Raw genomic sequence first — 22,675 nt, forward strand, 5'->3', positions numbered from 1 at the left:
CAGATGAGTTGGATCTAAGTTGTTTTTGCCTCATTATTTAGGTAAAGAGGTCAAAACATTAAAAAAAAATGCCGATAGTAATTCTAGTGTGCATATAGAAACAAAACTACTCAAGTTTCAGGATAAGATTTAAAATATTATTAGGTCTAAAAATCTCTTCTGTTTGAGGTTAAATTTTGATAAAGCCAAGTTACTCCTGGCATGATTATATAGTCAATATTCATTTAACTGCCACTTCCTCATTTTAAATTACTGAGTAATTATAGAATAGAACTGAGTGTTCCAGCCTAACATGACTTCTGATCTCTGTCGAATACATTCAGATGTCCCATCATATATACAGCTAAACAAATTTAATCAAATGCTGGTTAATTAAGTAATTTTTGAGTGCAGACTTTTTCTCCTCAGCTTTATTAAGATATAATTGACATACCGCATTATGTAAGTTCAAGGTGTACAACGTGTAGATTTGATACACTAACATATTGCAAAATGATTACTGTCATAGTGTTAGCTAACAGCTCAAGCATGTCACATAATTCCCATTTCTTTTTCTGTGGTGAGAACATTCAAGATTTACTCACTTTGCAACTTACAAGTGTCTACTACAGTATTATTAACTATGATCCATGCTGTACATTAGGTCCCCAGAACTTATTCATCTTATGTACCCTTTGACCAATATCTCTCCATTTTCCCACTTCCTCAACCCCTGGTAACCACCATTCTACTCTCTGTTTCTGTGAGTTTGGGTTTTTTAGATTCCACATATAAGTGATGCCATACAGTATTTGTCTTTCTCTGTGTAACTTATTTCACCTAGCATAATGCCCTCAAAGTCCATGCATATTAGTGCAAATGTCTTTCTCCTGACTGAATAATATTCCACTGTGTGTGTGTGTGTGTGTGTGTGTGACATCTTCTTTATACGTTCACCTACTGATGGATATTTAGGTTGTTGCCATATCTTAGCTATTGTGAATAATGCTGCAATGAACATGGGACTGTAGATGTCTCTAAGATCTTGTTTTTATTTCCTTTGGAGATATACCCAGAAGTAGATTTCTGGATCATATAGTAGTTCTATTTTTAATTTTTTGAGAAACCTCCATAGTGTTTTCCATAGCGGCTTAACCAATTTACATTCCTACCAATAGTGTATAAGGGTATCCTTTAATCCACAGCCTCGCCAATGTTTATTATCTTTTGTCTTTTTTGATGATAGCCATTTTAATAGGCGTGAGGTAATATCTTATTGTGGTTTTGATTTGCATTTCCCTGATGATTAGTGATGTTAAGCATCTTTTCATGTACTAGTAGGCCATTTGTATATTTTCTTTGGAAAAACGTCTGTTTAGTTCCTCTGTCCACTTTTTTTTTTTTTTGCGGTACGCGGGCCTCTCACTGTTGTGGCCTCTCCTGTTGCGGAGCACAGGCTCCGGACGCGCAGGCTCAGCGGCCATGGCTCACGGGCCCAGCCGCTCTGCGGCATGTGGGATCTTCCCGGACCGGGGCACAAACCCGTGTCCCCTGCATCGCCAGGCGGACTCTCAACCACTGTGCCACCAGGGAAGCCCTCTTCTGCCCATTTTAAAATCAGATTTTTTTATTATTAAATGGCATGAGTTTTTTATATATTTTGGATATATCTATAGATACCTATATATCTATATATAGATAACCGACTTTAAAAAAAATGCACAACATGAGAGTTGCAAGTTAAGTTTTATTTGGGGCAAAATGAGGACTATAGCCTGGGAGACAGCATCTCAGATAGCTCTGAGAAACTGCTCCAAAGAGGTAGGGGGAAGGTCAGTATGTATGTGATTTTGGTGAAGGCGGGGAGTACATGGAATGAAGCACATATTTTTTTGCAGAAGGTTTCTGCTAGTCACGAGGAGCAGACGTCACCATGAAAGATTTTAGTGCTTTTCTAGATATGAGGGGATACAAGAATTGGCCTCATAAAATCAACTCCCGAAAATACCTAACTATCTGAAGACCTGTTCTGCCAGTTTCCCCCAGAGCACAGAGGGCGTCATTTCTGCTCTCCACCCTGAGCTCCTTTCCGGGGGTGTTGCAAGTCAGCAGCTGCAGCCGCACGTGATCTAATCCTTGTAGAGGCAGCTGGCAAGTGCCGATGGCAAGTGCCGATTTGTAGTTGACTCTCTCTCTCTCTCTATGTGTGTGTGTGTGTGTGTGTATATTTATATAGGATTAGTTATTATTTCTTTGCAATATCTCTGGATCTGCTTGATGTTTTTCTCTGCTTTGTTGAACTGCCACCCTAGCACAGATTATCACTTTTTTTCTCCTGTCATTCTTCACTCTTGTATGCTGCTGTCTGACTAATGTTGCCTAAATACTGCTTTTGTCATTCTTATTCAAGAACTTTACAGTGGTTGTCTATTGATGACTGTGGCATTTAAATGTGACTCCTGTATTGGGCATTCAGAGTTTTCTTGTAATCTCATCCTTCTTATCTCCAGTGATTATAATCATGAGAGCTATCACTTAATTAGCATTTATAATACCCTAGGTACTGAGAGAAAGATGCATTATTTTCCACTTTGTATTGCTATTTCCATGAAGATAAATTTCCTTATCCTTTGTCATTAAAGAAACCTTATATCCTTTAACGGTGTCTTTTGGCATCTTTTCATCAATCAGTCATCATCCCATGGTGACTTATGTGCATTAGCACAAATAATTAAACCTCAATAAAAGGGGTTTATTGTAAGGTTACTACAGGTACACTCATGTACCTTTAAGGAGAGAAACAATATATTGCCAGGTCTCTTGAGGGCCAGACCTGGAAAATCAAGAATCAGTGCAATATTCTTCATCTCCCTGGACCAGCATACCTTTATTTTCTTCTCCCTCATCCTGCTACCTCTTTCCTGGACCACCGTGATGGTCAGTCCTAGTTGCACACCAGGATCTCTCACTGCTCACAATCGGGAATAATTTGTGTGTCAGTTAAAAATCTTGAGAGAGGCTCTGATTTTATCAGCCACAGATAGAAGAGAATGGAGGTCTTCATGTGGTACCCAGAGCTCTTGCAGGAACCATGGATGGAGCAATTTTGAAAAGTTTATGAAGGGGGAAAGTGAACAAAAGTTGGTTGGACCCTATTTATCAACCTTCAAGATAATTTTATTTACGGTGAAATAGAAAATCAAATATTGTTATAATTAAAAATTCTTGATCTTCTCATACAGTAGCAAATAAAAGAGAATTTAATGGTGAAACTGTATTAGATTTGTTTGAATTTTTATCTATTAATGAAAACAAAGATGGCATGATAGAGAAAGCAATAATTTTACAAATAGTTACTCTTTAGTGTTTAGAAAATATTTCCTTTCTTGAACATAAACCTAATTGTGATAACAATCTCCTTCTTCTCCTTCTTCTTCTTCTTCTTCAGTTTTGCAGACTCCAACTGTTAGCAAAAATATATCTACCAAAGGTCCAGAAAAGCCAAAAAAACCTGGAAGTCCTGATTGTTTTACAGGTAATTAAGTTTTGGATAAACTGTGTTTCCGCATTTTTTAAAGATAGTTTTTATGTTGCCCTTTTGGTGAAATGTTTGTTGCTTTTACAGAATTAAGTGTAATGAATAAAATAAGGAAGAATAAGCTATCCAAAGCAATTTACTTGATGCAGAAAACCCTTCTAATGTTTGAGAAAGATGCAACCTGTACATCTCTACATAACTTCTTGATGGTAACAATATATCATTTCTTCTTTTAGTCCTGACATGCAACCCCTGTTAAAAATGAATGATTTATTTCTCTTTGCTAAAAATAATGTGTTGCCGTTAACATTAGATTATGAACTTTTAGATTTGCCGTGTCTAGTCTTTGTGAAGTGCAATAGTTTTAAGCAGGGAAATTAATCTGTATCTCCAGCCCTGAACTCTCCTGAAATGAGAGGTTCTCTCTCTGCAGGGAGACCTTACATGGGGAGCTAAATAAAATCAGGATTCAAAATGAGGTAAATCGTAGAATGTAAGTGACACTGTGCCAGCATCAATGCATTCCTTACTATGGAACTAAAATACTGTCCATGGGCTAAAGTACCTTCTCTCAGATGGATATTGCTGATTTATGGACCAATTGCCTTGCTGTTGTTGTCTCTCTCTGACCTGGAAATTGTTCTGTCTTCTTACTTATTCATTGTATGTTGATTTTAGAGTTTAAATTTCTGAGGGGAATCACATTTCTGTTTTATTTTTGCCCCTGTGTATCACAAAAGTTTGACTTTGTTGGCTGAATGAATGGCATATGATGAGGTAGAGAATACAAGTAGCTTGTCTGACAAGGGAAAGAAAAGAATAAGTCAAAGCTAGGGGAAGGATACAGAGTTTAAGAAGAGTTCGACATATAGTGGGGGTCCTCTAATAGAAGAGTGAAGGGGATGAGATTGAAAGCACATGTAAAGTGGTTCATCTTCAGTGGAGGGTGGGCTGCAGAGCAGACACCTCATCCTCCGACATAAAAGGGAAGGAGGAACAGACAGATGTAGATTTCAATAAGTCCATTGGTGTGGAGGCAGAGAGTTGAGTGGATGCCTTCTTATCTCAATCATGTGTAAAATAGGAGGCAAGGGAATCTGCCAGCCATGGAGAGTGAGGGTGGCTAGTTGGACTGGGGAGAGAGAAGGTGATTGGAGAGTGGAGAGGAATGGATGAGGGAGCTGACTCTAAGTTAAAGGACTGGTCAGCATCCTGAAGCTCTGGCTGAGGTTGAAGACCATGGATTTTCAGGTGGCCTCATCTGCCTGCTGGTATGATATTATCCTGGTGTGGTACTCTTAGTAGCTGTGACAGTAGAGATTTGTACTGGACTGGATTTTTTTAAAAAGTACGAAAGTATAGGTTAAAAGTTCATAATGAAAAATGGGTGTAGATTGAGTAGGGAAGGAAGTAACACCATCAAGACTTTTAAAGACTTGGTAGACTATGGAGATATCAAGAGATTGGGCATCTCTCTGAGGTCAGGGACCAGAAAATCAGAATCTGAGAGAGCTAGAAGGATAGGTGTTGGAAGTTAGAAAGTATTGGGTTGACCAAAAAGTTCATTCCGGATTTTCCATAAGATGTTATGGAAAAACCTGAACCGACTTTTTGGCCAATGCAATAGAATATTGGAATTTTAGATTTCTGGTATGTAGTACTTCCTGATCATAAGTCCATCACTTCATTCATCCAACATATGTTTTTGAGTGCCTATGATCCATTCAGCCAATGTTTTATTGCAAGTTGACTATGTGCCTGGTATTATGCTGAGTACAAGGGATAAAAATGAACAAAAATCCTTTCTTTATTCAACCAATATTGATGGATTGCCTGCTCTTTGTGGTCTCTGTCTTCAAGATAAATCCAGTCTATGGGAACATAGACGTGTAAGTAGGTGATTATGAGTCATTGTCATAGGTGCTCTAATTGCAAGAGTGCCAGGGGAATTCAGGAAGGGAGTACCTGACCCAACAGTGGGGAATATTTGAAGAAACATCCAGAAAAAGTGACATGAAGTTGAATACTGAAAGACAGGCAGGAGTACCCAGAGAAAGAGAAAGACAAAAGTGGAAAGGACATGCAAGGCAGAGAGAACAACCTGTGCAAAGGTCCTGAGGCTAGAAAGGTCATAGACTGCTTGTGGTCCTGGAGGTCATTCAGTGTAACAGAAGCTTCGATGCAATGGCAAAGGGGAGGGAAGTGTTTGGAGAGGATGGTAAGAGGTGAGACCAGAGAGAAAGTAGAGTCTAGCTCGTAAGAAGTCTAAGGATTCTGGATAAATAGATGCTATCAGTGTTCAAGGTGGGGAAGTCTGTCCTGGCAGTATTAGGGGAGAGCCTCATTACAGTAGAATTTCCAGCATCTGAATGAAGGAATTTGATGATGGTATTGGATAGTCTCAGCTGACCAGGCCAAGTGGTGTCTGATCTCTGCTGGAAGACTCCTGGGGTTCAGATCCATTTTCTCAGCAGATGCTTCTGCAGCCGCTCGCTACTGCCTAGTGCTTGGAGGACATTAGTACTTCAGTCCTATTTCCATGGCAAGTAAAACTTATCTTTCTTTTAGAACTGTTTCTCTCAGGACTCATCTCATGGCCTCTCACAGTCCAGAGAGAGTAAAGTCTCTGGGATTTTCCCTTTTGGTTTATTATGATGCAATCTTGTCTTTATATTATCATAATATGCCCATTGCCCTGTTAGGTCTCTGTCTTTCTACCACTATGACTGGGAACACACGGGAGATGTGAGAGGTCTGAAGTTTTCATGTTCTCCTTGTGTATCTTTTCCTTCTACTTCTTAAGTGAAACTATTTTAAGAAAAATTAAAATATCCTCTTAGACTCATGAGAGGCATTTAGAAGCTCTACTTTTTACGAGGAGCCCTCCATAAGAATTGTCACCAGCTGGGAAATGTTGAATATTTATTTAGAAGTCCTGAAATCTTCTATAGCCACCTCTGCTCCTCTGTGGCAATTTTTCATCCTGTTGTTAAAGCTTAATGATCAGTCCTCAGGGTACTCTCATAAACAACGATGTTATGGCTCAAATAATTGCCAAAGTTTCTTTCCTTAAAGAAGACAAATAAATTTCATTCCCTTGGCAATCATTTTCTTTTGGGCTATATTACAGCATGCTTTACATTATCACGGTCTGGTAATAAAATTATCCACAAATAAGCATTTGATGTGTCACCTGATACCATAAAAAAGATTTGAAAAGCCTGGGTCTTTGCAGAACCCTTAAATAATTCATACCCTGTTTTAGTTTTTCAGAAGTTTCCCGACCTTGTGGAGATGGATACTCTCATCAGGTGTCTGTTTTATTCCAAGTCCATTAAAGGTGGACTAGCTTGTTGCCATGGATGAGGGACAGACCTTTGATAAGAACCCGTTAGCCTTCCAAAAGAGATGGCTGGCTTTTTTTCTTGATTGTGGGGCTTTATTTTTCTCGTTTTCCTGTCTCGGTTATTTGACTTCTGGAAGTCCATATTGGCATTTTACACATTATACCTCAGATTGATTTTAATGGATTGCACCTAGAACCAGCCTGAGATGTCCCTGATTTTCTACTTCCGATAAATAGAGGAGTCAGCATATGGCTTATGATCATCACTCCTAGTTCACTTCAGAGTCTAGCAGCCCAACCTTCAGCGTCTTTGCGGAGCAATTCCTCACTGGGAAGAGGCAGGAATACTCCTCAATCCAAGTGCTGAGGGTACCAGGGCAGGGTTGTATACTGTTGTTTTCTGTCCAGCATTTCTTTCCCTCTTCCAAACATCACCTTTGGAGGAATTTCTTCTTCCCCACTAGAAGAAATCAGGTAGGACTTTTCAGGGCCTCTCTTCTCTGCCAGCCAAGAGGAGGACTGGTGATGCAAGCTAGGCTGATTGGTTGCTCCCTTCTTGGAATCTGAATCTTGAACAGAGGGATAAAAAGACAAAAAGTAGTTGGCATTCATTCATTCCAATGCCTGTGCCCTGATTAGACTATGTTAGTTGTGTTCTGTAGACCCTCTTGCCTCTGTGGACCTGCTGTGTTCCAAGCCTCATGTTGCTGTTGCTTCTGTTGCAAAGAGCCCTAACTGATGCATCTAGTGTTCCCCTAGGACTATATGTTGAAACTTAAATCAGTAATTGACATGATTTTAGCAGTTCTGAAATCCAGTCATAATGCTTCAACTGTAAGCAAAGGAGCATTATAGATTAGCAGATTATTTTTTATAATCAACACAGAATCCACTTTTATGGTCCTAATTTGAAACCAGAACTCATGAAGAAGCCCAGGCCACTAGAAGTTCTAATCACTCCTGGCTCTAATACTTCCTGAATTTACATCTTGATGGCCCCTAAATACCATTGTATTAACTATGTTAGCAGTAACTGGATTACCAAGTGAAGTGATTTTTCCTATTTTATAACATTTTAGTCAAATTAATTCTATTTGCTTTTTTTAGGAAAAATATATGTAAGCCAATATTCTTCAGAGATCTTCTCAGTTCTTTTTAATTGTTCATGCTGAAGTCTTCCTCATAAAGAGTAAAACCCTTTTTGATTCTAACCCCCCTCTTTTGAGGTCATGTTTTGACCCGCAGTCTTCAAACTACTGACAGAGATTTTAGAATATTTACATTTTAGGATTTTTTTCTTTTAAATATTTTGACGTTATTGCATAGAAAACTTCATCTCTGGTTGCCTCTCCATGCTTCTTTTTAACTTCACTTTGTATTAAGACAAGAAATCATAATGGTTAGGAGTATAAGGCTCTTGGATTAGAGTTTTGGTACTGCCGCTGACTAGCTGTATGACCAAGGTCAAATTACCCATGCTCTGTTAAATTTTAATTTCTTCATCTGTAAAATGGGTGTTTTGGGGAAGATTCAATGAAATGATGCCTATAAAATGCTTAGCATTTGACATAGAATAAGCAGTCAATAAATGTTAGCCATTATTATTACTACTATTTTATCTTCTAATTTAAGCACTGTGGAATATTCTTTTTGTCACATCAGTATGATTTTTGATGCTTTAGATATATTTTTCTCTATCAAACTACACATTTCTTTCTGTCTTTTCTCTTAGATCTTATAAAGCGTATATTTTATTCTCAGCAATATTCTTTGCCAGGATTCTTGGATATGACAACCTACTTTTCATCTTCTTCTGAAATGTACATAATATTGTTGAGAACCCAGAATATACCTCGGGAGATCTACTAGATGAGTAATAAATATGGTACTTTATCATTCCAGTCTTGTGATAGTTGTTTAGGTGTGTCCTAATCACGGCCTTCCAGATTGCATTACATCTTTCTGCAAGTGTTTTGCTGCACTGTGGATGTTAAGTCGTTTTCAAATGTATTTAATGTCAATCTGTCATCATAAGCCTTGAGTAACTTGTAAAAAGAGGCAGGTCACACATTCTCTAGTGGGAACCATAGGCAGAGAGATTTGCATTCAGACAATAATACTTTGGACTTCAGTACTATTGTTTTGTGGCAATAAAACAATATGTTTTTTTAATTGAAGTGTAGTTGCTTACAATATTATATGTTACAGGTGTACAATATAGTGATTCACAACTTTGAAAGGTTATACTCCATTTATAGTTATTATAAAGTATTGGCTTTATTCCCTGTGTTGTACAATATATCCTTATAGCTTATTTTATTTTATTTTAATTAAAAAATATTTTATTGGAGTATAGTTGACTTACAATGTTATGTTAGTTTCAGGTGTACAGCAAAGTGAATCAGTTATTCATATACATATATCTACTCTTTTTTAGATTCTTTTCCCATATAGGTCATCACAGAGTATTAAGTAGAGTTCCCCGTGCTATACAGTAGGTCCTTATTAGTTATCTGTTTTATATATAGTAGTGTGTATATGTCAATCCCAATCTCCCAATTTATTCCTCCCCCCACTTTCCGCCCTGGTAACCGTAAGTTTGTTTTCTATATCTGTGACTCTATTTCTGTTTTCTAGATCAGTTGATTTGTACCCTTGTTTTTAGATTCCACATATAAGGGATATCACATGATATTTACCTTTCTCTATCTGACTTACTTCACTCAGTACGACAATATCTGGGTCCATCCATGTTGCTGCAAATGGCATTATTTCATTCCCTTTTATGGCTGAGTAAATTCCATTGTATATAGGTACCACATCTTCTTTATCCATTCTTCTGTCAGTGGACATTTAAGTTGCTTCCATGTCTGGCGATTGTAAATAGTGCTGCAACGAACATCAGGGTGCATGTGTCTTTTTGAATTATGGTTTTCTGCAGATATACACCCAGGAGTGGGATTACTGGATCATATGGTAAGCAACTGACCAAGGATTAATCTCCAAAGTATACAAGCAGCTCATGCAGCTCAATATCAAAAAAACAAACAACCAATCCAAAAATGGGCAGAAGATCTAAATAGACATTTTTCCAAAGTAGACATACAGATTGCCAACAAACACATGAAAAGATGCTCAACATCACTAATCATTAGAGAAATGCAAATCAAAACCACAATGAGGTATCACCTCACATCAGTCAGAATGGCCATCATCAAAAAATCTACAAACAGTAAATGCTGGAGAGGGTGTGGAGAAAAGGGAAGCCTCCTGCACTGTTCATGGCAATGTAAATTGATACAGCCACTATGGAGAACAGTATTGAGGTTCCTTAAAACACTAAAAATAGAACTACCATATGACCCAGCAATCCCACTACTGGGCATATACCTTGAGAAAACCATAATTCAAAAAGAGTCATGTACCACAATGTTCATTGCAGCTCTATTTACAATAGCCAGGACATGGAAACAACCTAAATGTCCATCAGCAGATGAATGGATAAAGAAGATGTGGTACATATATACAATGGAATATTACTCAGCCATAAAAAGAAATGAAATTATTTGTAGTGAGGTGGATGGACCTAGAGACTGTCATACAGAGTGAAGTAAGTCAGAAGGAGAAAAACAAGTACCATATGCTAACGCACATATATGGAATCTAAAAAAACGGTACCAATGAACCTAGGGGCAGGACAGGAATAAAGACACAGACGTAGAGAATGGATTTGAGGACATGGGGAGGGCGGAGGGTAAGCTGTGACGAAGTGAGAGAGTAGCATTGACATATATGCACTGCCAAATGTAAAACAGATAGCTAGTGGGAAGCTGTTGCATAGCACAGGCAGATCAGCTCTATGCTTGAGAGGTGGGATAGGGAGGGTGGGAGGCAAGCTCAAGAGGGAGGGGATATGGGGATATACGTATACATATAACTGATTTACTTTGTTATACAGCAGAAATTAATATAACATTGTAAAGCAATTATACTCCAATAAACATATAAAACAAACAAAACAACATGTTTTGTTAGACATATTAGGCAACATGTTGGCCATGGATAGGCAAGTCACATCCATATCGATAATACTTTCTCTTTCACAATTAAGTAGAGCTGGTTTCATGCAAATTTTTCTATCTTGATTTTTTGGGTCTTCTTTTCTGGTGATATTTCCTCCTTGTACTTGAGGAACCCCCTTTAAAAAACCCCTAATCACTTTCTTTTCTTTAATTGAGGTATAATAGACAACATTGTATTAGTTTCAGGTGTACAACGTTATAATTCCATTTTTATATATATTGCTAAATGGTCACCACAAGTCTTGTTAACTTATGTTACTATGTATTAATAATATATTATTAACTTATATAATTGTCGCCATACAGTTAACACATTTTTTCTTGCGATGAGAACTTTTAAGATCTACACTTTTAGCAACTTTCACATATGCAATACAGCATTAACTATATTCACCATGCTGTGCGTTATATCCCCATGACTTATTTATTTTATAACTGGGAGTTTGTACCTTTTGACCCCCTTCATCCATTTTTGCCCACCCCCAACTCCCTACCTTTGGCAAACACCAATCTGTTCTCTGCATCTGTGAGCTTGGTTTGTTTTTGTTTTTTTGTTGGATTCCACATATACGTGAGATCATATGGTGTTTATCTTTCTCTGTCTAGCTTCTTTCACTTATCATAATGCCCTCAAGGTCCATCCATGTTGTTGCAAATGGCAAGATTTCATTTTTTTTAATGGCTGAATAAAATTCCGTTATTTATCCATCCATCTCACATTTTCTCTATCCGTTCCTCCAGTGGTGCACATTTAGGTTATAAATGATGTTGCAGTGAACATGGGAGTGCATATATCTTTTTGAATTAGTATATCAATCACTTTCTTATAAGTGGAATTTTATTAGCAGCTCAATGATTTACCTCGCTAAGTTAGGATTTTTTTTTTCTTTTTTCTTTTTTTTTTTTTTGCGGTACGCGGGCCTCTCGCTGTTGTGGCCTCTCCCGTTGTGGAGCACAGGCTCCGGACGCGTAGGCTCAGCGGCCATGGCTCATGGGCCCAGCTGCTCCGCGGCATGTGGGATCTTCCCGGACCGGGGCACAAACCCGTGTCCCCTGCATCAGCAGGCGGACTCTCAACCACTGCACCACCAGGGAAGCCCGCTAAGTTAGGATTTTAATTTCTAAGTAGCATTAGGTCTACCTTGAGTTCTATTAAATAATTTATCTGATTTCCCTAAATCAAGGACTCTGTCTGAGACCTTTCTCTTGTTACCTTTCACTTAAAACTTCAATACGTTGATCTATCTTTCTGTTTTTGTGCCAGGGAGGGTGGGAGGGAGGGAGACGCAAGAGGGAAGAGATATGGGAACATATGTATATGTATAATTGATTCACTTTCTTGTAAAGCAGAAACCAACACACTTTTCTATTGTCTTTATGGTCTCTATTTCCCCTCTGATCTTTGATGTTCCTTCTACTAACTTTGGACTTAGGTTTTTTGTTCTTCTTCTCATTCCTTGAAGTGTGAAGTTAGATTGTTTATTTGATATCTTTCTTTGTTCTTAAGGTGGACATTTTCGCTAAAAACTTCCCTCTTAGAACTACTTTTGCTGCATCCTATAAATTTTAGTATGTTGTGTTTTCATTTTCATTAGTCTTATGATACTTTTTGACTTCTCTTTCCATTTCTTTTTTTTAAAATTAATAATGACTATTAAAAACTGTTCAAATATCTTTTTGGCCATTGAAACTGTAATCATATTTTTCTCATTTGATTTATGGGTAAATTAAATTATATCCTTAGACTTCCTAATATTAAATCATCCTTTTATTCCTGGGAGAGAGACAATATAATTACAGTACATTATTCCTTTAACATATTGTTAGATCAATGTATTAGTATTTTATTTAGGACGTTTACATTTATATTTGTAAGAAGATTGCTCTATGTTTTTAAGTGCAGTCATTTTTTCAGGTTTTGTTATCAAAGCTATAATAATTTTAGAATATTCTCTGAGGAGCTTTCTCTGTAGTTAGAAATTTAAAAAATGGCATAGGAATTAATCAGTTCATGGATATTCAAAATATTTTAAAAAATAGTATCAGTTGAGACTGATGCTTGTGGGAAAGTCTTTTTGGATATCGTTTTTGGATGTCTTTCCCAGTTTCTTTCATCATTATTCCTGTGTTCAGGTTTTTCTTCTTGAGTCAGTCACTGGCCATTTGTGTATCTTCTTTGGAGAAATGTCTATTCAAACCCCTTGTTCATTTTTTAATGGGGTTGTCTTTTTATTATTGATTTGTAACGGTTCTTAATATATTCTGAATACACATCCTTTATCAGTTATGTGATTTGCAAATATTTTGTCCCATTCTGTCAGTTGTCTATTTTTTTGATGGTATCATTTGAAGTTTTAAATTTTGAAGAATTTCAGTTTACCTACTTTTTCTTTTGGTGTGCTTTTGGTGTCATATCCAAGAAACCATTGTTTAACTCAAGGATGTGAAGAAATTTACTCCTATATTTTGTTCTAAGAATTTTATAATTTTAGCTCTTATATTTGGTTCTATGATTCATTTTGAGTTAACTATTTGTATATAATGTGATGTATGGGTCTCACTTTCTTCTTTTGCAGGTGGATGTCTAATTGTCCCAGCGCAGTTTGTTGGAAAGGCTATTCTATTTTCTATCATTCAATTTTTTTTTTACATCTTTATTGGAGTATAATTGCTTTACAGTGGTGTGTTAGTTTCTGCTTTATAACAAAGCGAATCAGTTATACATATACATATGTTCCCATATCTCTTCCCTCTTGCATCTCCCTCCCTCCCACCCTCCCTATCCCACCCCTCTAGATGGTCACAAAACACTGAGCTGATCTCCCTGTGCTATGCGGCTGCTTCCCACTAGCTATCTGTTTTACGTTTGGTAGTGTATATATGTCCGTGCCACTCTCTCGCTTTGTCACAGCTTACCCTTCCCTCTCCCCATATCCTCAAGTCCATTCTCTAGTAGGTCTGTGTCTTTATTCCTGTCTTACCCCTAGGTTCTTCATGACATTTTTTTTTCTTAATTTCCATATATATGTGTTAGCATACAGTATTGGTTTTTCTTTTTCTGACTTACTTCACTCTGTATGACAGACTCTGGGTCCATCCACCTCACTACAAATAGCTCAATTTAATTTCTTTTTATGGCTGAGTAATATTCCATTGTATATATGTGCCACATCTTCTTTACCCATTCATCCGATGATGGACACTTAGGTTGTTTCCATCTCCAGGCTACTGTAAATAGAGCTGCAATGAACATTTTGGTACATGACTCTTTGAATTATGGCTTTCTCAGGGTATATGCCCAGTAGTGGGATTGCTGGGTCATATGGTAGTTCTATTTGTAGTTTTTTAAGGAACCTGCATACTGTTCTCCATAGTGGTTGTACCAATTTCACTTTCAGATTTTTCATCACTAGTGTATAGGAATGCCAGAGATTTCTGTGCATTAATTTTGTATCCTGCTACTTTACCAAATTCATTGATTAGCTCTAGTAGTTTTCTGGTAGCATCTTTAGGATTCTCTATGTATAGTATCATGTCATCTGCAAACAGTGACAGCTTTACTTCTTCTTTTCCGATTTGGATTCCTTTTGTTTCCTTTTCTTCTCTGATTGCTGTGGCTAAAACTTCCAAAACTATGTTGAATACGAGTGGTGAGAGTGGGCAACCTTGTCTTGTTCCTGATCTTAGTGGAAATGCTTTCAGTTTTTCACCATCGAGGACGATGTTGGCTGTGGGTTTGTCATATATGGCCTTTATTATGTTGAGGTAGGCTCCTCTGTGCCTACTTTCTGCAGGGTTTTTATCATAAATGGGTGTTGAATTTTGTTGAAAGCGTTCTCTGCTTCTATTGAGATGATCATATGGTTTTTCCCCTTCAATTTGTTAATGTGGTGTATCACATTGATTGATTTGCATATAATGAAGAATCCTTGCATTCCTGGAATAAACCCCACTTGATCATGGTGTATGATCCGTTTAATGTGCTGTTGGATTTTGTTTGCTAGTATTTTGTTGAGGATTTTTGCATCTATGTTCATCAGTGATATTGGCCTGTAGTTTTCTTTCTTTGTGACATCCTTGTCTGGTTTTGGTATCAGGGTGATGGTGGCCTCGTAGAATGAGTTTGGGAGTGTTCCTCCCTCTGGTATATTTTGGAAGAGTTTGAGAAGGCTAGGTGTTAGCTCTTCTCTAAATGTTTGATAGAATTCGCCTGTGAAGCCATCTGGTCTTGGGCTTTTGTTTGTTGGAAGATTTTTAATCACAGTTTCAATTTCAGTGCTTGTGATTGGTCTGTTCATATTTTCTATTTCTTCCTGATTCAGTCTTGGCAGGTTGTGCATTTCTAAGAATTTGTCCATTTTATTGGCATAGAGTTGCTTGTAGTAATCTCTCATGATCTTTTGTATTTCTGCAGTGTCAGTTGTTACGTCTCCTTTTTCATTTCTAATTCTATTGATTTGAGTCTTCTCCCTTTTTTTCTTGATGAGTCTGGCTAATGGTTTATCAATTTTGTTTATCTTCTCAAAGAACCAGCTTTTAGTTTTATTGATCTTTGCTACTGTTTCCTCCATTTCTTTTTCATTTATTTCTGACCTGATTTTTATGATTTCTTTCCCTCTGCTAACTTTGGGGTTTTTTGTTCTTCTTTCTCTAATTGTGCAAGGTTAAGTTGTTTATTCGAGATGTTTCCTGTTTCTTGAGGTAGGATTGTATTGCTATAAACTTCCCTCTTAGAACTGCTTTTGCTGAATCCCATAGGTTTTGGGTCGTCGTGTCTCCATTGTCATTTGTTTGTAGGTATTTTTTGATTTCCTCTTTGATTTCTTCAGTGATCACTTCGTTATTAAGTAGTGTATTGTTTAGCCTCCATGTGTTTGTATTTTTTACAGATCTTTTCCTGTAATTGATATCTAGTCTCATAGCATTGTGGTAAGAAAAGATACTTGATACAATTTCAATTTTCTTAAATTTACCAAGGCTTGATTTGTGACCCAAGATATGATCTATCCTGGAGAATGTTCCATGAGCACTTGAGAAAAATGTGTATTCTGTTGTTTTTGGATGGAATGTCCTATAAATATCAATTAAGTCCATCTTGTTTAATGTATCATTTAAAGCTTGTGTTTCCTTATTTATTTTCATTTTGGATGATCTGTCCATTGGTGAAAGTGGGGTGTTAAAGTCCCCTACTATGAATGTGTTACTGTCGATTTCCCCTTTTATGGCTGTTAGTATTTACCTTATGTATTGAGGTGCTCCTATGTTGGGTGCATATTTACAATTGTTGCATCTTCTTGGATCGATCCCTTGATCATTATGTAGTGTCCTTCTTTGCCTCTTCTAATAGTCTTTATTTTAAAGTCTATTTTGTCTGATATGAGAATTGGTACTCCAGCTTTCTTTTGGTTTCCATTTGCATGGAATATCTTTTTCCATCCCCTTACTTTCAGTCTGTATGTTTCTCTAGGTCTGAAGTGGGTCTCTTGTAGACAGCAAATATATGGGTCTTGATTTTGTATCCATTCAGCCAATCTGTGTCTTTTGGTGGGAGCATTTAGTCCATTTACATTTAAGGTAATTATCGATATGTATGTTCCTATTCCCATTTTCTTAATTGTTTTGGGTTCGTTATTGTAGGTCTTTTCCTTCTCTCGTGTTTCTTGCCTAGGGAAGTTCCTTTAACATTTGTTGTAAAGCTGGTTTGGTGGTCCTGAACTCTCTCAGCTTTTGCTTGTCTGTAAAGGTTTTAATTTCTCCATCAAATCTCAATGAGATCCTTGCTGGGTAGAGTAATCTTTGTTGCAGGTTTTTCTCCTTCATCACTTTAAATATGTCCTGCCAGTCCCTTCTGGCTTGCAGAGTTTCTGCTGAAAGATCAGCTGTTAACCTTATGGGGATTCCCTTGTGTGTAATTTGTTGTTTTTTCCCTTGCTGCTTTTAATATGTTTTCTTTGTATTTAATTTTTGATAGTTTGATTAATATGTGTCTTGGCGTATTTCTCCTTGGACTTATCCTGTATGGGACTCTCTGTGCTTCCTGGACTTGATTAACTATTTCCTTTCCCATATTAGGGAAGTTTTCAACTATAATCTCTTCAAATATTTTCTCAGTCCCTTTCTTTTTCTCTTCTTCTTCTGGAACCCCTATAATTCAAATGTTGGTGCATTTAATGTTTTCCCAGAGGTCTCTGAGACTGTCCTAAGTTCTTTCCATTCATTTTTCTTTATTCTGCTCTGCAGTAGTTATTTCTACTATTTTATCTTCCAGGTCACTTATCTGTTCTTCTGCCTCAGTTATTCTGCTATTGATCCCATCAAGAGTATTTTTAATTTCATTTATTGTGTTGTTCATTGTTGCTTGTTTCATCTTTAGTTTTTCCAGGTCCTTGTTAAATGTTTCTTGCATTTTGTCTATTCTATTTCCAAGATTTTGGATCATCTTTACTCTCATTATTCTGAATTCTTTTTCACGTAGACTGCCTATTTCCTCTTCATTTGTTAGGTCTGGTGGGTTTTTATCTTGCTCCTTCATCTACTGTGTGTTTTTCTGTCTTCTCATTTTGCTTATCTTACTGTGTTTGGGGTCTCCTTTTTATAGGCTGCAGGTTCGTAGTTCCCGTTGTTTTTGGTGTCTGTCCCCAGTAGCTAAAGTTGGTTCAGTGGGTTGTGTAGGCTTCCTGGTGGAGGGGACTAGTGCATGTGTTCTGGTGGATGAGGCTGGATCTTGTCTTTCTGGTGGGCAGGTCCACGTCTGGTGGTGTGTTTTGTGGTGTCTGTTGACTTATTATGATTTTAGGCAGCCTCTCTGCTAATGGGTGGGGTTGTGTTCCTGTCTTGCTAGTTGTTTGGCATAGGGTGTCCAGCACTGTAGCTTGCTGGTCGTTGAGTGAAGCTGGGTGTTGGTGTTGAGATGGAGATCTCTGGGAGATTTTCGCTGTTTGGTATTATGTGGAGCTGGGAAGTCTCTTGTGGACCAATGTCCTGAAGTTGGCTGTCCCACCTCAGAGGCACAGCACTGACTCCTGGCTGCAGCACCAAGAGCCTTTCATCCACATGGCTCAGAATAAAAGGGAGAAAAAGTAGAAAGAAAGAAAGAGAGAGAAAGAAAGGAGAGAGGGAGGGAGGAAGGAAGGAGGGAAGGAAGGAAGGAAAGAAAGAAGATAAAATAAAGTAAGATAAAATTTAAAAAGTTATTAAAATAAAAAATAATTATTAAGAAAAAAAATTTTTTTTAAAGGAAAAAACAAAAAACGGACGGATAGAACCCTAGGAGAAATGGTGGAAGCAAAGCTATACGGACAAAATCTCACACAGAAGCATACACATACACACTCACAAAAAGAGGAAAAGGGGAAAAAATCGTAAATCTTGCTCTCCAAGTCTACCTCCTCAATTTGGGATGATTCGTTGTCTATTCATGTATTCCACAGATGCAGGGTACATCAAGTTGATTGTGGAGCTTTAATCCGCTGCTTCTGAGGCTGCTGGGAGAGATTTCCCTTTCTCTTCTTTGTTCTCACAGCTCCCGGGGCTCAGCTTTGGATTTGGCCGCGCCTCTGCGTGTAGGTCACCTGAGAGCGTCTGTTCTTGGCTCAGACAGGACGGGGTTAAAGGAGCAGCTGCTTCCGGGACTCTGGCTCACTCAGGCCGGGGGTGCGGGGTGGAAGGGAGCGGCACGGAGGGCGGGGCGAGCCTGCGGCGGCAGAGTCCGTTGTGACGTTGCACCAGCCTGAGGCGCCCCGTGCGTTCTTCCGGGGAAGTTGTCCCTGGATCCCGGGACCCTGGCAGTGGCGGGCTGCACAGGCTCCCCGGAAGCGGGTGTGTGTGGATAGTGACCTGTGCTCGCACACAGGCTTCTTGGTGGCGGCAGCAGCCTTAGCGTCTCATGCTCGTTTCTGGGGTCCGCGCTGTAAGCTGCGGCTCGCGCCCGTCTCTGGAGCTCCTTTAAGCAGCGCTCTTAATCCCCTCACCTCGCGCACCAGGAAACAAAGAGGCAAGAAAAAGTCTCTTGCTGCTTCGGCAGGTCCAGACTTTTCCCTGGACTCCCTCCCGGCTAGCCGTGGCGCTCTAGCCCCCTGTAGGCTGTGTTCACGCTGCCAACCCCAGCCCAAGCTTCAGTTCCCAGCCCCCCCTGCCCCGGCGGGTGAGCAGAGAAGCCTCTTGGCCTGGTGAGTGCCGGTCGGCCCTGATCCTCTGTGCGGGAATCTGTCCACTATGCCCTCCGCACCCCTGTTGCTGTGCTCTCCTCCGCGGCTCCGAAGCTTCCCCTCTCCGCCACCCGCAGTCTCCGCCCGCGAAGGGGCTTCCTAGTGTATGGAAACCTTTCCTCCTTCACAGCTCCAGCCCACTGGTGCAGGTCCTGTTCCTATTCTTTTGTCTCTGTTTATTCTTTTTTCTTTTGCCCTACCCCGGTACGTGGGGACTTTCTTGCCTTTTGGGAGGTCTGAGGTCTTCTGCCAGCGTTCAGTAGCTGTTCTGTAGGAGTTGTTCCACGTGTAGATGTATTTCTGGTGTATCTGTGGGGAGGAAGGTGATCTCCGCGTCTTACTCTTCCGCCATCTTCCCCTCTTCTCCCCTCTATCATTCAATTTTAATCTTTACTTGGGTTTTGGCTTTAGTGCTCAGAGTCTTTGCTTTTTAATTTTATGTAAAAGAGGAGTTTAACTCATTTACATATATTATTATTGGTGTTATAGTTAGCCTTACTATATTTATTTTGAAATATTATTTAGATTTTCTGATTTTTATTTTTTTTTGTTTCATGTGATATCACTAAATCACCTTTTAAAAAGGTGATTACTTTTCCTTTAGGTTTATAGAATAAGTACTTTTGTATATTTTATTTGTTTTTGCTGATAGTAAGAAACCATCAATAATTTGGTTTTAAATAATTTTGTAAACCACATATGCCAATAGTCATTACTTGAGAGTCACATTTCAAGTTGCATTGAGTGTAGGTGTATAGTTCATAAGTATCAATGCAGATAATATTGTTACAAAATTTTTAAGGATGATGAAATATGATTGCAGATATTCAGAGGGTTTGATTTGAAAATGAAATATATTAATGTATGATAATGATGATAAACATGTTAGACATATAAATATAATGTCATTGCCTTAATAGCTATTTTTTACTTGGCCTTATTTATTAGCTATTTTTTACTTCTGGAAAATCATTTAGTACTTGAAATATGTATACCACTGAGCATCAAAAAATACATATATCAAGATAATGTTTAACATCACCAGAATTCTCCAAATACAATGAAGTTCAAGCTCTTGAAATGTGATTTCCTATTTTCACACTTTATTATAGGAAGCATATTCTTTAATTGAGAGGACCGAAGCAGAACAAAGTGTACTGTATTCATATCAGAAATATGTGGAAATTGCTAAAAGAAAGAAAAGCAGAGTACCTCCTCCACCCATCCTGCTAGCCCGAACTCATTGTTCTGTGACATTAAAACCTGCTCCATTTATTTCTGATGTTAAGGTATGTTGTTTATTATGACCTTTACCTCACGGAAAGCAACGTAAGTACTTTTATGACTATAATAATGAATACTTTTATTGCCTTTAGGGCTTGAATAATCTTATTGGTTAATATAAACACTGAACACTGGGATTAGTATTCCAGTATCTTTAACTATCTGTAGTTTCTTCATGACCCTTTTTCCTTTATGCTGTTTCCCTTTTGGCTCCTTATAGCTTTGCTATAAGAAACTTACTCCTGTATTGCTACACCCAGATATATAGTAAGGAGAAATGAGAGAGAAGCATTTTGAAGTATCTTCCTCACCATGACACAGTCATATGCTGACATCCTAGTGTGCTCAACTTCAAGAAGGTTTCCTTGAGATAGAATCAGGCATTTGAAGGGGATAGAAGTTACTCTGAGAGCCAATGATGAAGATAAGAAAATTTGGGGGTGGTGAATTTAGAGACTCTTCCGAAAGTTCTTCTGTGTAAATGGGGATCCTTTTTTTTTTTTTTGTGGTACGTGGGCCTCTCACCGTTGTGGCCTCTCCCGTTGCGGAGCACAGGCTCCGGACGCGCAGGCTCAGCGGCCATGGCTCACGGGCCCAGCCGCTCCGTGGCATGTGGGATCTTCCCGGATCCGGGCACGAACCCGTGTCCCCTGCATCGGCGGACTCTCAACCACTGCGCCACCAGGGAAGCCCATTGGGGATTCTTTTAATGCAAACAAATGATAATTCCAACCACATTATAAGTCATAACTCTTTATGTATTTATTGAAGCTCTTTCTCCTAGCCCCAGTGCCTTGGAACTTAGCCTAAATGGGACTGTTATTTGAGATTTAGTTTCCTCATAAGCATTTGGTTCCACCTAATTTATATTTTAAATATTACATTTTCCTCTTTTGGGTGATGAACACATGCTCTTTGGTGTTGTAGAAAAAACAAAGTTGTTTCTTTGATTATTCTTAGGATGTTCTGCTTGAACTTAAATACATCGTCTTGATATAGTGGAAAGGGCATGGGCTTTGAAGTCAGACAAATACAGATTTAAAATTCTAGCTCTACCCCAGCAATATGACCTTACGAAATCTAAATATACTTTCTGAGTGTTTTTTAAAAATTTGCTTTTGTTATCTTTTCCATTTGTAAAATGTTTCTTCTGTGAAAATTAAATGAGATATTATAGCATATTCTTGGCATATTAACCGATGTCCTTCCATCCCTTGTATTAAACATATGTAGTAATGTTAGCTAAAATCAGTTAATGAGGTTATACACTGTGATTATATTATCTGATGATTTTTTTTCATAAATTCTGTCCAATGAGAATTATTGAGTGTCTGCTATCTGTCAAGCTCTATGTGAGGTAACGTATAAAAATAAACACAAATAAAGCATGGTTCCATATTTTGAGAAGCTTCAGACTAATGGGAGGTGGACATCAGTGAGAAGTAATACCACCTTCATAATGCCTTATAATTGGAGGAATAGAAGCAACATTCATCCTAACTGTGCTATAATAAATGCATTATTGCAGTTGCTAATAGTTTTAAAATTCAACTTTGGATTTTGGGGATCTGTTTAAGAATAAGGATCACTGACTTTGGAAATTCAGTACAGAACTAAGACTGGATGATTTGCCAAGAGTTTTCGTTTGTTTTTACTTGAATGTTTTGATTTATTTAACCAGGTTCTTATTTTTTATGTATCTCAAATTAGTGACTAGTTTATTTCATAATGCTTATTAATAGGAAGGCATAAGCATCCCATACTTGACCTGTACTTATAGGACTTGTCACTCAGCACATGATGTGAAGTTGATGTATATTATATTTTGGTTAAGTTGTGTGCTCCTGGAAATTATACCTTCTGTTACCCACTCCATAGCACTAGATGGTGCTATGGACTTAAATACCTTTTCTAGTTTGAGATTTCAGCCATCTTTTGTTTTATCAAAACCTCTTGTTAAGGCATTTGTTGCATTAACATCTGTTTTAATGGTTGAAAATGCTAGTGTTACTTGTAAACTTTTACGTCCAAAGCTAGTGGTGGTTTGTCCATGGTGTTGTTTCTCTTACATAGACTCTAAGGACACAGTCTTCTAATAGTTTCACAGACTAAGATGTTTTCATCTGTGGAACACAATAGAAATATAAAGCCTGCTTGTAAAAATGCTTTTAGAGAAAATTTACCCTTCAAATTCTGGATTGTATGTAGAGCTTAACTTGGAGCAATAATGATCTAAGTC

General features: G+C 38.1%; 1 protein-coding gene across 1 annotated transcript in view; it reads left to right on the forward strand.

Moving 5' to 3' along the window:
• Positions 1–22,675, forward strand: part of CFAP54 (cilia and flagella associated protein 54) — a 296,739-nt gene that overhangs the window by 55,682 nt on the left and 218,382 nt on the right. The window contains exons 18-20 of the mRNA XM_022562388.3: positions 3,428–3,514; positions 3,605–3,726; positions 20,265–20,441. Of these exons, the coding sequence (XP_022418096.3) occupies positions 3,428–3,514; positions 3,605–3,726; positions 20,265–20,441 (386 nt within the window). The remainder of the gene's footprint in view (positions 1–3,427; positions 3,515–3,604; positions 3,727–20,264; positions 20,442–22,675) is intronic.

Source organism: Delphinapterus leucas, chromosome 11 (assembly GCF_059928025.1).
Source record: "Delphinapterus leucas isolate spDelLeu-1000000601 "Yukka" chromosome 11, BTC_Dleu_Yukka2, whole genome shotgun sequence".
NCBI classification, from domain to species: domain Eukaryota; kingdom Metazoa; phylum Chordata; class Mammalia; order Artiodactyla; family Monodontidae; genus Delphinapterus; species Delphinapterus leucas.